The 16833-nt window shown below is 40.8% G+C and overlaps 1 protein-coding gene across 1 annotated transcript in view; it reads right to left on the bottom strand.

Moving 5' to 3' along the window:
• Nucleotides 1–1052: 1052 nt before the first annotated feature.
• LOC103375452 (plexin-B2-like) overlaps nucleotides 1053–16833 on the bottom strand; it is a gene marked incomplete at both ends in the record, with an annotated part of 33320 nt that continues 17539 nt past the window's right edge. Inside the window, 5 exons of the mRNA XM_008305752.1 lie at nucleotides 1053–1164; nucleotides 2677–2859; nucleotides 2949–3085; nucleotides 12049–12184; nucleotides 13748–13896. Coding sequence (XP_008303974.1) covers nucleotides 1053–1164; nucleotides 2677–2859; nucleotides 2949–3085; nucleotides 12049–12184; nucleotides 13748–13896 — 717 coding nt within the window. The remainder of the gene's footprint in view (nucleotides 1165–2676; nucleotides 2860–2948; nucleotides 3086–12048; nucleotides 12185–13747; nucleotides 13897–16833) is intronic.

A 16833-nucleotide genomic window follows, 5' to 3' on the forward strand; every position in this document is an offset into this window, starting at 1 on the left:
AACAACTGCCGAGGGGAAAACAGGTTTTTGTATTTGGGGAGAAAGAAAATAAAGAGACAGAAAACCAGAGCTGAGACGTGAAGAGAGGAAAATAGATCTGTGGCAGCGATAAACAAAGAACACCAACTTTCTGGGAAAACAAAGAGCGAGAGGAGCAGAGCGGCGCTCCAGACTCCATCAATCTGCTGCCACAGTCGTGTTTCCATCACTGCAGAGGACATTACATCGACTCAGATTCATTTCCTGGAGGCTCGACCTCAAAGCAGCAGAAAAAAACCCACAGCGACTCCACAAAGACGGACTCTGGCTTCGATCGGATTAATTCATTAGCTGCTGTCGACGATCTCAATTAGGAATTCTGGGTGATTTAAGACCTTGTTTTAACAAAAAACTAAACAGGAAGTGTCATCGCTTCAAACCGCTCAACTCTGTTCGCTTAAGCAGAAAAGAAGGAATTTAACAGTTATAAGGATATTTTAATGGAAAAAGCAACGAGTGTGACGATGCAAAGATAAATAAAATAAATAATAAACAAATAATAACAACAGGACGTAGATTCAGAGCTTCTTGGATGACTTCCATCTTGTATTCAGAAAAAGGCGGCGCAAAAAAGAGCAGATGGTTCGTTGTAAGAAACAGCGTTTGATGGATTTTTATGAAGGCAGGAGGATTGGATGTTTTACTACGACTGGTTACTCATGTTTTCGTTTATTTTTCCTTCCTCTCTCGTTTGTTTTGTGTCCTTGGGTACAGAGGGAATGCATTGACGCTGAAAAAAGCCACAACTTTCACAACCTTGCTTTGCAAAAGGTCCTCGAATAGTGACACTGAACTTGCCTCAATCAATTCATAAAAGTATTAGTGTACTACGAGCAATACTACGACTACTACTACGACTACTATGACTACTACGGATCCCTACAGGTACAAGAGGATCAACATTTATATTTAAAGTCTTCGTGGAACCAACACAAAGTCTTGACCCTGAATTTTAAGGACTAATTCGTCCCCGTTAAGTCGCCCAACACAAGTAAATAAAACCTGATTCTTACCTCCACGGGTGCGGTGTCCTGTGAGAACTCGTCAGCAGAGGGCAGCACCTTCATCGTGGCCGTCTGGATCAGATCGAACCCGTTCCCCACGACCACAATCCTTCGACCGCCGCTACACAAACACGAAAAGGCGGGTATTAGGAAACGTACCCACAAACTGTTCCTAGAGTTCATTCATTGGTGTTTGTATTTGATAGTTTTGGATATTTTACATGAGAAAGTTTTGATTATCAGCAAATATTGATTTATGAAGTTAGTTTGTGCTCCTTTATCATCAGAGTAGTTTGCATTAGTTATTGTCGTCATTTAACTTCATCTGTGCTGTTAATCAGACAAGACTGGAAACTAAGAATGTCCCAAAGCAACCTCAAATATCAGGATCAGGGCCAAACAAGGAATTTTCATATTGCTATTTAAGTAAACGGACGCATGATTTGTTCTGGTCGGAGGTCATTAACCTCCACAGAAGTCTTTGTCTCGGTGCCCCTTTACCAGCTAAACCCAACATGAACAGCCTGTAGTCTGAGTGACGCCTCCACTGGTCTCTACAGGATTAAACAGTGAGAGGCTCCACCTGGTGGAGCAACCAGGTACTACAAGAAAAAACCTGACCTACACATCATAAAACTCCTCCACAGTGACTAAAACCTGCCCCAAACTACTCAAAATGACTCGATACTTGTCCAAAAGGACTCAAAACAAAAATCCAAAATGAGAAAAACGTGTCCAAAACGTATTCCAATTAGTCCTAAATTCCTCCAGAATTGTCAAAAAGTGCTCAGAAGTTGCCTAAAATGTTTCAAAAAACTGCCCAAAATGAGAATAATTTGTCCAAAACCGTGTCCCAATCAATCCTAATTTGTCTTAAACACTTCAGCTGTAGTCAGAGGTCATTAACCTCCTCAGAGTCTCTGTCATGGTCCTGCTGCTGCTAAACTCCCACAATGCTCTCAGCCTGTAGTCTGAGTGACGCCTCCTCTGGTCTCTACAGGATTAAACAGTGAGAGGCTCCACCTGGTGGAACAATCAGGTACTACAGCTTGTCAACGATACTTTCTCTGACATCCATGTAGCTAAAAACAGGTTTTCTCCGTCTTTTGGAGTTTGTGGAGTCTCAGTACATCCTACTACAGTTCAGAGAGTGTCCGAGTGGAGCTCTACAAAAGGTTCATGAACATTAAAGAAACAGCTTTGATGCAGAAATTCACTGTTTTCTTTATGCATTTCAGAGCTATTCAGTTGTCAGGCGTATACACTGAATTGATTTAATGTACTTTAAGTGTGTACTATCTAGAGAAAGGTATCGGATTCGGTCATCCCCGCTGCAAACTCTTGTTGTGCTTTTACTTTTAATTTTGGATTTATGCATGTAGTCGGGGGTTCGTTAAACTGTGGGCATAAACACATTAAACGGACAGTTAACTTTAAAGCTAGCGCGTGGGCCATTTGCATATAAATGGACTAAAAACCGAGACAGTTGGTAAATGAATCATTTACTACGGTGTTCAAAATATCCTTGAATTCAGTCTTATTATCTCTCTGCAAACTGTTCCAGGTGGCTTCACCAAAAAAACTTCTTTTCCTGCCGCCTTTATCAACATCCACCCCAAACTGACACACTCACCACACGAAGCTGGCTTTGGGGTAGTAATCTGTGATCTTGGGGTTTTCCGAGTACTGGTACGCTGCCGGGACGTCCTTGGTGGTGTTTTTCCCGTACCTCACCGTCACCGGTAGCTGATCCGAGGGAACCTTCTGGCCGCGGTACCTGCCGGTCTTACAGGTGATCTCGGTGCCGAATGTCAGACTGTAGAGGAAATAAGACGAGCACAGACTTTTGTAGTTCGACTGTCTCTGAAGCACACAAAGTAAACACTGTGAGTTTACAACACTCACACTTCACAGGAGACGCCCCCCACTGTGACGGCCACGTCGTCTTTGGTCGCCGTGTCCAGGTTCTCTCCACCGATGGTGATCACGGTTCCTCCGGCGGCTGGACCCTTCGCTGGCTGGACGGTGGTCGGTTTGGGGTCCTGGACGGAAAATGGGATAAATTAGAACTTAAAGGGTTGCTTGGTTTTAGTCACTCTCGAGCTTAGGAAGTAGTTTGAAACATAAAATGGCAAAGACGATGGTAAACGCTCTGATGGCACCCATTCAAGTTTTATGTTGCTTCCTTTCTTGAGTTTGTGTTCAAGTAGCTACACTTCAGCATCGACTTCATACTGATGAAGAAGTTTTAATTGCAAATATTACATCTCAAATATGAGTACTAACATATACTACATGTTGGCTACTTTTACTTCATTCCTGTCCGGTGTTTCGGGTACACAAAGTCGCTTTTCTGTGATAGGAAACCAGCAAGAAACTGGTTTTTAAATCCTTCTACACATCACATCTGTGTTAGTTTGTTTTAACTCTCTGAGCTTTAAGCAGTTTTTGGTCATTTTATCGTTACTCCCGTCAAGTTTTTAGTCACTGTGGGCTCATTTTTCACTCCAGCACCTCGATGGAAACCGTGACTAGAAGGCGAGATAACTCAAATGTCTTCTGTGCAGCATGACACAGTTAGAAAAAGAAAAAAATGTTGAATTTCTTTGACTATTGATTTTGCAAAACTGAAAAGCTGCACTCAACATGTGCAACATTTTCCCCAAGTGTCCACATGTATTACTAACACTGGAAAAAATAAACCCAGTAACTCTGTTCACTGGTTCTGATCCATGCAGCATTTATTTATTGATCCAGTAGGTTGGATTTTCCTCTCAGTCTCTCTGAGGAAACACTGCCTGCAGTTCAACTGAGAAGTCAGATCAGATTTATTGCTTTTTAAAGAATCTGGCACAAACATTTTTGGAGTGAATTTTAATATAAGACGAATGGAATAAAGTGAATTTGATCAATTATCATGATTTTAAGCTCAGATGTGGTTGGTATGATTAGTTCAAGGACCTTCAGAAAGTTGAAAATCTGTCAATTTTCTCACCTTTTACAGTTTCTGTCTCTGGTTTTTAAATTATCACACCTTCCAGCAGGTTTTGGGGTTTAAAGGGTTACTACTAAGTATTTGAAGGTTTTGTCAACAGTAAATTGGGTAAATTAATGTCAGTAAACAGGACGCTGCGTTTGCGACGCCTCTGCTGATACACCTGAGACGCATTAAGGCCGAGCGAAGCTTATTTAGGGCCTCATATTGCAGTCGGCGGGATTTACGGCCCCATCGCACCCACAAACACCTGTACGACCGACCGAGCACAATCAAACAGCTAGGAGGCATAATTTAATCTGCTTGGAAGAGCGCTGCTCGGCTCAAAAGGTCAAATGGCGCCGTGGGAGCCTCCAGATGGTCACTCTGAATACCCGGCGGGGGCGCCAGCATACGGACGACCACCTGGCTGCAGAGGAAGGCGGCGGGTTCAGGTAAACACTGTTGGTGCACAGTTTGGCTTTTTAACGTCCGGAGACCAACAGAGTGAAGCAGCTGCTCGTGGATGTCGGCATTGTTGGAAACAAAACCAGAGAGACGAAGGCTTCACTGGAAGTGACGGTGCAGGTTTTAACGTGGACAAGTCAAGATAAAAGCAACGGAAAAGGAAACAGAGAATGAATGAACATCACTAAGCCTCCACTGATCAGAGCGAGGTGGAAACCGCAACCTTTATCGTGTTCTCTGAGTTGTTTTGAGGTTTGATTTGCTCTGTGGTCGTCGATTAAACCTCGAAAACCTCATTTCTGTGCACCAGAGTCACATTTTTACACGTCGCTTCCCACGAAAACAATCTGTTATTGAACAATCTGCTTCCTGCTGCGAAAAATGGGTCGACTGTGTGACGGCATTTAGGCCTGAACTGATGAGGTTAGTGTAGAGGAGTGTGTTATTAGTGCAACAACAACAACAACAACAACAACAACAACAACAACAAATAAATACAGGATGCAAGATCTGCACTTCTGCAGAAGAAAAATTTTAATGAATATCTAGGAAATTAAAGAAAAACAAACCAACACCAATCTAGTTCTACCTTCAACATGGCTTCGGTGTAACTCTACGCTGTTGCTCAAGTCATCCTCGAGCACACCAGCTCACCTACGACTCTGCTCAGACACTCTGAAACTAGCGATTGGAGTAATTCAGACTAAAAGAAGCTCCACTCTGCTATTACATATGCAACTTTAAACTTCTAAATCTGTGTTTTTGTCATTAATACTCTGAAGTTTTAAGGTAGAAACACTCAGCTGTGGCGCTAAGTGCTCAAAACCACAACATGGACGTGTTAACGAGACAAAAAACTAGATTTGATTTGATTCTGCTCATGCAGTTTTTACATCCTGATGACCGTTGACGTTACGGCTATAACTCTAATTTATTTAGATTGGAGTCAAAATAATCAAAAGGACTAAAATGTGCATTAAATTGCATTTTCTGTTTCACATTGTCGATTAGTTTAGCTCTGATTTGAGCTACTCAGACTGAATATAAAGATGTTTGAACCCTTCATCTTTATGCAGAGCAGCTTTAAAACTTCTAGCTAATAAAAAACGAGTCGAACCATAACCTGTCCTGTAAACGCCACACCCTTAATTTTAAACCTTAACACAATTTAAACGGGTCAGTTATGCACAAATTCATCCCCTTTAAAGTCGTCTTGATCGGGGGAATTAGCTTCATGAGGACCTGTTTAACTCTTTTCTTAATGCTTCGCAGATCTGCTCAGCTGTCAAACACGCACACTGGATTGATTTTAATAACTAAAAGTGTGTATTATCCATGAAAACCAGGCTCCACGTTGGCAACGCTAAATATTAAACGACTCAAAGCTGATTCAGACGTCTCCAGTAATCAGCTCGTCCACTTTGACTGTTTGGATCTTCTGCCAATCAAACGTCTGATGCACGTTCGGTTTTTGGAGCCAAACTTTCCAAACAGTCTGGCACGAAAATAATCACGCTGGGCGAGTAAACTAATAATAAAAACCCTCCCTCAGATGTGTCAAACCAAATGGCGGAGACAGAAGAAGTAAAACTTTAAGCGAGCTCGTTCGTTCCTGCAGGTGCTTTGATCACATCAGAACCAAACATATTTTAAATTCTCCGAAGCTAAATAACTCAACAACCGAGTCCTGCTGCATTTAGGCGGCGAGCTCTGACTGAAAACAGCAACTACAAAGGAAGGAATCAGCGTCACGGGGGGACTTTTCTCAGCCCGAGAGCACAGCAGCCGTTCTGCTCGGAGCCGACAGGGCGGCAAACGGAACAAGAGGGAACATTAGGTCTCATTTTCACCGGAGGACGGAGAGGCTTCGAAAATAAGAAGCCAATCTGTCTGGAGAAATGAGACGCAGCAGTCGAGCGCCGCGTGTGAGAGGAGTTAGCCTGGAAATGAAAAAAAAAAAAAAAAGGTATGAATATGAATCCAGACGACAACAACAACAACGTGTTCTAAATCAGCACAGCGAGCGAGTGCAGCTGCTGAGACGCACTTAAGCGTTCGGCCCGTCGGTGTTTCACATTTTGCTTCTCGCTGTTCTGGCGGCGAGAGAGACACGAAAATAAACATCCCCGAAGAGAGAAGTCGGAACACGAGTCTGCCGTGTTGGAAGGTAGACGCAAACAAAACGGCAGCTACTCAAACATATCTGGGGTGTGAGTCAAAGAAGTTCTGAAGCACGGATCCGGCAGCAGGTTTACAGCAGACGGAGAACTGAACAAATTTATTTAAGCAGCAGAACAACCGTCTGAACCCAGAACCTGCCGGCTGGTTTCAAAGGCCGGTTAGCTCTAAAAAAAATCAACAAATCCAAGCTTAAAGTCGTGATGGTTTATTCTAACGTGTCTCGTTTAAAAATCTGACAAAACTGAATCGTTTCATCCAAATCAGATTTTATAAAAACACAATTCTGTTCTTTTTAGTGCAACTCTAAAGGTGTTAGTGACAAAACTACAAAATGTTCTGAACCTGAAAACCCAATTTCAATCAAATGCCAATAAATAGTAAAACGTGCATCTAAAGTTCATGATTTTATCTGATTATTTCTCTAAAACTCCAAAATATTTAGCCTTCAAGCTACAATCTTCCCCCTTTAAAGAGCATCTTTGCTAAATAAACGACTTGAATGATCCAAATATCTGCAGATTCACGTTTTATCGATCAGCTAATTGCTTAATTGATAACCGGTTCCAGCTGTTTGTCCTCAACGCCGCTTTAAATCACCCGAAATCGCAGCTAAAGCAGCAAAATATCATTAGCGAGCGTTTGTAATGGGATGTTTTTGACCTTTCGACTAATGACTTTAATGAGTTAGCGCGTTAGCTGAGCGGTTAGCCTCCGCCAGGCGCCCGTTAGTGTTTCTGTTTAATTCTCCCTTTTTTTTTGACAGTAAGACGGATGAACAAAGCAGCGATCCACAGTTCCAACCCCGAGCCGAGCCGCGGAGACGCGCCGCTGCTGAAGTAAATTAGTCTCAGCGGTTCGCTTTAATTAGCTTTTTGTCAGCTCAATAGAAACAAACAAGAAATATGCAAGCGAGCATCGATATTTAAATTAAACAACTGAGCCTGGTTGGGAGAAACAAAACAGAACAGCAGGTGAAACTTATTTATTTTGATCGTGTTTGTTTCTCAGTGCAGGTATATAAAAAAAAAAAGAAAAGAGAACCTGCAGGAAGTCGAGTGGAGTTTTATGCGGCGGTGGATTTGTACGCGAGGGGTATTTCTGCTGCTTCTTCAGGGAGCCGTGTGCCTCCACTTTGGCGACGAGCCTTTTAATGTTTCTGGGGTTTGATCCGGCGGGTTTTGAAGCAGTCGTGTACGCCTCGGAAACTTTGATGGGGTTTGTACGCAGCGTCTGCAGGTTTCAGGACGCCAGATTTAACAATTTCTAAGCGCCTCCTGCAGCTGGAACGACGCGCTCCACGTAGGAAAATCAAACAAAGAGTGACAGTAAACGAGATGGAAGTCAAACTACTGTATGAGCGCCTTGATTCTGCACTTAGTGAAGCAGACGAGACGCGTGTTGTAGCTCTTAAAAGCCGTCCTGTGGCGTTCTCGCGGCTTTGAGATGATGCTTCTGTGCTCATTATCTCTAATTATCAGTGTCTTGAATAGCATGAAACCTGTTGCAGGGGAGAAGCGTTTGTGGCTTCACACCGCTGATGATGATGCTAAACTCCGCAGGACGTCTTTGATCTAAGAGTGGACCTGCGTTAGCATCCAGTTAGCATTAGTCTCGCTCAGACAACCACACCATCAATCTGCTAAAGAGGTTAGAATATATGCAGGAAGATGAGCTCTGTCATTTAAACGGATAATCACCGCAAAACAAACCATCCAAATCGGCTGCAAAAATTTCATTTTCAGTGCCGTAGTTTGCTGCTTGGAGCCTGTTGAAGAATGCCGACTGAAACCTTTCCGATTATACCCACGGTCTACATCCGGTGAGTCAGACTAAGTTATGTCTGATTTTCAGGTATGTGGTTCGATCAATAAGTTCCAGGACTGCGTAATTCAAATATGGCAGCCGTCCCGCTCAAACCAGCCTCCTGGTGCGGCGCTGCCCCGCTCCCAGTGCTCCTGCCAAGTTGAAACATCACTTCAAGTCTCATTCTGACCAACTCAAAGTGTGCTGTTGCCATTTTACCATGAGCTTCACCACGTTGTGTCCAACTGAGCCAACCTTCAAGTCAACAGTCATGACCGGTGGGTTCATGGTTACCACCCGGAGATCAAAGAGCTGAAACCCAAGAATGATGAAGGTAGTGCGACAAAAAGGATGTTTTCCTCAACGTTCATGTGGTTTTGCGGCATTAATTCGTTGCCCGGGGCCAGATTGTCAAAGTCCTGAAGTATCTGAGGGGGAACAAACGACCTAAATTGTACCATCATGTCTTCGTAAACACACAACGTTGGTTTTCTGGCCATAATGACTCAGTAGTCGCTCACCAAGTGTCCTTGACTTCCTGCGACTTCTTCCTTTTCTTTAAAAGTGAAATTCAAGTCAAAGGGTTGCTGTTTAGACACAGTTCAGGTCATCGGGTCAACAACGTGAGCAAAAGAAACCTTTTTCCCATTCACAGGGTTGTGCAGCAGGAATTTGCCCTCCGGTGTCGGACTGTCGATGCCAAGAGGGCAACATCGGCAGGGACAAGTCCGGACTTCAAAAGAGGCTTCTGTTGGAGATAATGACTCCCTTTGGTCTTTGTAGACTTTTAACAGGCACAAAAAAATAGTTTTATAACAAAAAGAAATTAAAGAAAAAAAACCCCAAAAACTCCAAAAGACTAATTTGACCTACATTTTGATTCAAGGCTCAACTTCTGGCCTCGATCGATGAATAATGAATTAAAGATGGTGCTTTGATTGTCTAGAACCGGTTCTGACCAACAACCACCACACACGAGCCTGGAAAGTTTACCCAGAATGCACTTTGTAAAGTTTTTTCTGGTGAATGATCAGAAACAGAAACACATCCGGGGCACCGATGATTGTTTCTATGACATCAAACTGGTCTCACTGTGATACATCCCATAATACTGATGCTACCAGCTGGTTACGGAGGAGATTGATTGGACAAGGTTTGGGTCATTTTGCGTTTCAGGTTGTTTGGATAAACTTATTTTGGACGACGTTGACGTGACGTTGGACGTCTTTTTGGTCATTTTGGTTCATTTTCAACTTATTTTGTACCAGTTTTTAGTAATTTTGCAAACATTTAGAGATGTTCTGGAGAATTTCTGAGTCATCTTGGACAAATTATGAGTCATTTTGGGAAAGTTTCTGCACTTTTGGAAAGATTTTACGGAAATTTGGAAAAGTTTGAAGCATTTCACACAATCTTTAGCTCATTTAAAACAGTTTTACTGGTTATTTTGGACAAACTGAACCAAAACACATCCAGAGTGCCACTGATTGTCTCAATGACTCTACATTATAGACATTAAACTGTTCACACTACGATTCATCCCATAATACTGATGCTCACAGCTGGTTAAAGAAAAAAGGCGCAACATTTTTTAGTCATTTTAGACTATTTTTGAATAATTTTTGAATAATTTTTTGGTCTTTGTTCTACTTATTTAGGATGTTTTGGACCATTTTAGACAAAGTTTTGAGGCATTTTAGAAAAGCTTTAAATCATTTGCATAAGTTTTAAAGATTTGGGACCAACTGAGTCATTCTGGAAGGTTTCTGAGTTGATCTGGACGAAGGTTTTTAAATTTAGAAACGTTTCAAATCATTCCAGAAAAGCTTTTAGGTATTTTTTTGATGAAAATCTGGAGAAGTTAGAAGTATTTTGACGATTTTTCTTCCAGCAATTTTGGGAGAAATCACGAGTCATTGTGGACAAACAGAAACAGAAACACATCCAGAGCACCACTGATTGTTTCTGTGACTCTGTTAAACATCAAACTGTTCAAACTACGATACATCCCATAATACTGACGGTTAAAGTTGCCGCACAAAACCCAGATCCAGTGTTCAGACTGAGACACCTGGACGGATGTAGAACTGATCTGGTGTCAGGTTCTACCAGAACTCAGACGTGTTCTTCCTCCTAACATGTCATGTGTCTATCTGCTGCACTGATGAAGCTCTGAGGCTCAGAAACGACGGAAAAAGTGATAAATTTTGAACTCACTAATCTGTGTTTCTCTAAAACTCTTCACAGTCTGACGGTGGAACTTTGCACGACTTTATTAAACAAACTAAAGCTGCTGCAGATAAAACATCAGATGGTTCTGAGGAGGTCAGGAGGAGGAACTGATTGATTTTTTTCTAGAGATCAGACATCATCATCTTTATTTAATCAGCTATTCTGACTGAGATGAAGAAACAGAAGCATCACACATGCACGGCACACCGGCGGCGAGACAGAAGAAGCTGCTGAAGTTACAGAGACCTGAGATAAAGCAGCTTTACGGTGTGCGAGGGACACCAGATCCAGCTGGAGGCCAGTTCGCACTTTCTTTCTTTTATCTTCGCTGGAAGCAGCTCAGTCGAGGTTAAGAGAGATTTAAGAGCTATCTGAGGTAAAGTCGACGCTGCAGGTTTCAGCGCGAGGACGTTTGGAGGCTTTAACACTCCAGAGATGAATATCGAGACATGAATCCGTCTCCTGTCTGAGTCCATCCAACCTGTGACCAAGAGTTCTCTCTTTTCTTTGAGGAAAGTCAAACAAAATCAGCCAAATCTGAGAAAAGCTCCCACCTGACCTGCTCACAATCAGCTGATTCAGGGATGAAAAACACGTCTGAGTTCTGGTCAAAACTGCAACCAGATCAGTTTCACTTCCATCCAGGTGTCACAGTCAATAAACTGGAGCAGTTTAATGTTCATGACATAAAGTTCTAGAAACATTCACAATCCTGGTTACTAAAGATTAACAGAAAAACACCTAAAACCTGTTCAAAAATGTCCAAAATGACTCAACCGTTGATCAAAATGGTCCGAAAAGACTCAGTTTGTCCAGAATGATTGAAAACTTGGAGACAAAAATGTGTCCAAAATTACTCAAACCCTTTTCTAAACTGGTTCAAATCCAACTGAAAAAAGTCCAAGATCACTTAAAAATAGTCGAAAACCTTTCAAAAAATGACAAAACTTGGCCAAAATAATTCCCAAAGTGAGTCAAAAATGTATTTTAAAGACTCCAAAATATTTTAAAACTTTACTAAAATGACAAACACCTGGTCTGCTGCACAACTAAATGACCCTGATCACCTAAAACGTTTCCCATAAATCGTTCTGTTGGTGGTCGTTGGTCAGAACCAGTTCTAGACGATGGTAGGACCGTTTTACCTCCAGAACCTACCAGAACCATCTATAGACAGGGTTCCTTTGTGGCAAAACTGTGTTCTGATATAAAACATGTCATATTTTTACTCTGGACGGACGTGAAACTGAAGCGGCTGCAGTTTTAACTCAACCAACTGAATGTCACCAAAGCAGACTGGCTGTGTTCAGCCCAGACCCGGAGCTCAGACCTGGAGCCCAGACCTACCCGGTAGGTGAAGAGGACCTTCGACGTCCCTCGTCGTCCTCCCTCCACCTCCACCTCCACCGCCCCGCTGGTGAGCGGGTCCACGGGGAGGTCGAAGGGCGGCGGTCGCCTCGCCGGGCCGATCTCACAAACCACACTGTGGACGGAAACACAACAAGTCAGACGTGATGGTTTTTATTATTTTCTTTCTATAAAACAGTGAAAAACGATTCTCTGAAAGAACAAAGCATCATTCTTTCCCTTCCAAAAACACAAAAACAGTCGATATGTGATCGTAGAAAACCAAGAAAAACACTAAACATTCACACATCAGAAGCTGGAAACACAGAATCTGGACTTTTTTCTTCCATCTTTCTCTCTGATGATTAATTTTCAGCCAAATCATTGCGGCTCCACTTTGGGCAGCAGCTCCAGAGCCTCCAATCAACTTCAGACTGACAGAAAACGTTCACAGAACGTCCAGGATGTTGTATTTTCTGGAGAGTTTTGCTGCTTCTCAGCTAAACTCATCCAGTGAGCGGCTCCACGGTGCAGCAGGTGGCGACGGCAAGAGTGGATTCTAATGTAGTGGTTCTAAAAGTCAAAGTCATTTCTACTTTATTATGATTTCTGTGTCCTACAGCACAGACCACATCTCTGAGTTCCCTCTACGTTTAGAAGAGACGCAGGACTTCATATTAGAGGAAAAAAATGAGCCGACAGTGAATAAAAATGAGACAGAAACAAGTTTTACACGAACACGAACCATCAAAGTGTCCAAACCGCAGTGTTTAGGATGAAAAATGAGAAAATTTAGCTTCAATAGTTCATTTAAATGTAATTTTTGACTCTATTTATGGCATTTTGACGACTTTAAAGAACCTGAAAACCTTTTTTTTAACAACTAGTTGTTGTTTATTTGTTTGTGTTTGTTCTGGCTGGTTTCAGTGGGAGGGTCTCAAAGGTGATGCTTTTATGCACCAATCAGGAAAAAGTGTAATCAGATTACAGCCACAGATGTTCATTAAAGACTCAACAAGGCTGTGGATCATCAGCTTATCCATCAGTTTGTCAGCTGGTCTCTGAATATACACTTGATGTCTGTCTGTCATTCATTTGCAACTTTAAATAACCTGGAAACACACGTTCTAACAACGTTGTGGTCGTTTTACTTCAGACGTTTGTGTGTTTTTTCTTGCGTGTCTCAAAGGTGATGCTTTTGTGTCCAATCAGGAAATATCTGAATCCAAACACAGCTGCAGACGTCGACCAGCTTGTCTCTGACTGAACACTTGATGGTTTTTGTTTATGTGCAACTTTAGCTGATTTTTTTCATCCAGCTTCTTATTCTGAGCAACACGGTTGTTTTCTAACAAGCTACTTTCTGACAGGAGCCTCATGTTCAGAGAGCTAACGTTGTGTTTTACTGTCACTACAGTCTGAAGAAGTTTTCCTCCCGTCAACAAAAACTCCTGAATCTCGACTCAGACGAGGGTTTTAATCCAGTTCCTCTGATCAGAGTCGTCCCTTTGCTCTCCAGCAGCAGCCTGAGGACGTTAAAGTGGAGACAAGAGGCGCCTCACCTCTCTGAGCGCTGCCTCAGAGGGACGGCCGTCCTCGGCTCTGTGCAGTAATTAATTAATGTGTGCCGCTGTCAGAGGTTGGCGTGTAGAGCTTCACCTGCTCGTGTTATGCTGCATGTTAATGGGTTTTACTTCACCTGGTGGAGACGGAGTAGCGCTCCTCCTGGTGGACACAGTCCACGCCGGCCACCGTGATCTTCCTCACGTCCTCCTTCTTGATGCCCATGTTGGAGCCTTTGATGGTGACAGAGATCCGGCCGTTCAGAGGCCCGAAGCGAGGGATGATCTGCAGGAGAGCAGGAGGAGACCAGGAAACGTTAGGACGGATCGGTGGAGCAGGTTCTAGAGGAAAAACACCCGACTGATGCCGGCTGAGGGAAGACAGGCCTCAAGTCCTCCACATAGTTTAGTTAATTAAACCTGCACTGTAAAAACAAAACAAAACAATCATGAAAAAACTGAACAAGCTGCTGCTGCAGCGCCAGAAAACAAAAGAACAAAAAGTGTAAAACTGTGAAATTGAAAAAAGTGAAAAAAGAAGATATTTTTGTATTATATAAAATACAATAAAAGTGTGTAATTGTGCAGTCACATGAAAAAAACTATTTGTAAAAAATACTGATTTGTTTTAATATGTACATTCTATGCATTTTGTTTTTATAATAAACTTGTAAATATTAATATTAAAAATATTATATAACAATAATAATATTTTTTTAGTTTCTCTGCTTTTACTAAGAAAAACCTGTGAATTAAAAACTTCAGAAAATGATTTACCATTTTTTAATTATTAATATACAAAATAAAACCTTAAACCTTAAAACAAATATAAATCTGCTAAATAAAAATTTAGATAAAAAAAAAACACAGATTGTTGATGTGGACATTATTTACATTTAAAAAAAAAATTATTAGTATTATTTTTTAACAGTCAACATATAAATGAATATTTTTTTCTGTGATTTTACTGGATAGTATCTGTAATTTTTAAAGACATTTTCATTTTTCATTTTATAAAATGATGTACTGTTTTTTTCCCAATCTATAATTAACAAATATCTAAAATAACAATATTTTTGCAGATTTACATGCAGTAAAAATGGCTCATTTTACAGTCAAATGTACTAGAACTAATAAAAAATGTTATTTTTTAAAAAACATATTTTACAGTTTTGGTCATTTCTTTAATGTAAGTTCATGATTATCTTCTACAAATTTTACTAGTTATTGTTTGTAATTTAACAAAATGGGATAAATCAGAGGTGTCTTGTTTTATAGTTGTCTTGAAGTGACATTAACACATTTATGTGAGTTAACGAATGATTAAAGCAGGAGTTCAGCATCTGGAGACGGTTCAAATTATGACTAAACTTAATTATACTTTAGTCAGGCTTCGCTGTAAAGACAAACAAGCGGCCAAGTCGATCAGTTTTATTGACGTTAGCAACAAAAAACACTTTAAAGCAAGTGGATGTGGATTCTCAAAGGGTTAAATTAGTCCTCATATGAACGGATCTGCATCAGAAGATGAGTCCAGCTGGTCGATATTTGGCTCCAGATGACCATAAATTTACACAAACTCTGACTAAAACGAGGCTGAATGTCAAAGCTTTCTGGCACAGCGTCCCTTCGCTCCAGGAGCTGGAGGAGGACCAACGTCTAAAGAGGTCGACGCTCCAGCGGCTGAGCTGTTGAACCTGTTGTAGGTCTGACGGCTGAGATGACCTCGATACTCTGAGAGCTGCTGAAGCTTTGACCCCTTTAACAAAAGAATAAAGTCTTCTGCTGCATCCTGAGACTCGACATCGACGTGGAACCTCCAGTGGAGACGAGTCATCAAGTGAAAGCTGCGTTTTTCTAACCAGCTGCAGGAGTTCGTCTCCGATCAGACGCGACGGCTGAACTCGTCTTTAACGCGTCTCGTTCCCGTCGAGCTTTTAAGGAAACAGCTTCCGACCTCATCAGCTGCAGCACAAAGGAAGCAAACGACACGGAGGAAACAGGAAGAAACGGAGCTGTATGGATTCAGGATCTGATCTAAAGACGCAGATGAAGCGACAGAATGAAGAGAGACAACTCAGCTGATGAATCTGACAGACGCAGGGATTTTGCTCGTCCGTTATTTATCCTCAGAGATCGACTGAAACTACACTTCTGTAGTGTCACATTAATGCTGTTTAAAGCTGAATAAGTTCATCACACAGAGGAATAAATCAGTTCATTTATGTGTCTCCATTAAAATACTGAACATTAAATAAAAAAACATCTTAAAGATATTCAGGATAAAATCTGCTTCTCTGGTTGCTGATAATAACGGATTGTTTGGAAGCAAGTGGTGTGATTGTATGGTCATGAATGTAAAAGAACAAACTGTTATTTGTAAAAATACAGATTCATGAAGCAGTTCTGCCCTTTTATTTTTGGTAAATTACATATAAATTAATGATTTATTTCAGTGATTTTACTGGATGTTATCTGTAATTTACCAAAACAGGGAAAATGTGTAAAATAATGGTTTAGAAAATTATTATATATTTTTTTTAAAAATACAATTTTTTGACGTGGAAATTATTCAAATTTTCGCCTTTTTTTGTGTAAATTACTTGCAAATTAATAATATAAATAATTAATATTCACAAAATAGAGAAAATCTGTAAAATTGTATTTTACAAAATGATTTAAAAAAAAAAAAAGGTTCTGTTTTTTTCCCCCAATCTATAATTAACAAATATCTAAAATAACAATATTTTTTCCCCAATCTCTGGACATCATCTGTAAAATAAAAAATTTAGATTCAATTATTAAAAAAATAAAAAATAAAAATACTCTCTACTTCCAGGTATTTGATGTTATTTGATAAATTCTGTAAATGAAGGACTGAAAAACAGCAAATATTTGTTTTAACTGTTGTTTTGTTCAATTACAGATGATTTCTGGTAAAATCACCCAAAAAAAATGCACAAAATTCACTAAAATTGTAAATAATAATAATAATAATAATAATGTCCACAACTAAAATACTAACTTGTACAAACAATAATTGTTTTTTTAAACGTATCTAATAATGTTAATGCTAATAATTTATTTTACACATATTTTTTATTATCGTCACACTTTTCCTTCATCTCTAACTTTTAGTTCTGGCGTCCTCGTTACCAGACTTCCACCGTTTCTCTACGTATTTTAGTTTATTTCCGTCCCAGCAGACCCCCACACATCAGCC

This window comes from Stegastes partitus, unplaced genomic scaffold, assembly GCF_000690725.1.
Source record: "Stegastes partitus isolate 25-593 unplaced genomic scaffold, Stegastes_partitus-1.0.2 Scaffold2601, whole genome shotgun sequence".
NCBI classification, from domain to species: Eukaryota; Metazoa; Chordata; class Actinopteri; family Pomacentridae; genus Stegastes; species Stegastes partitus.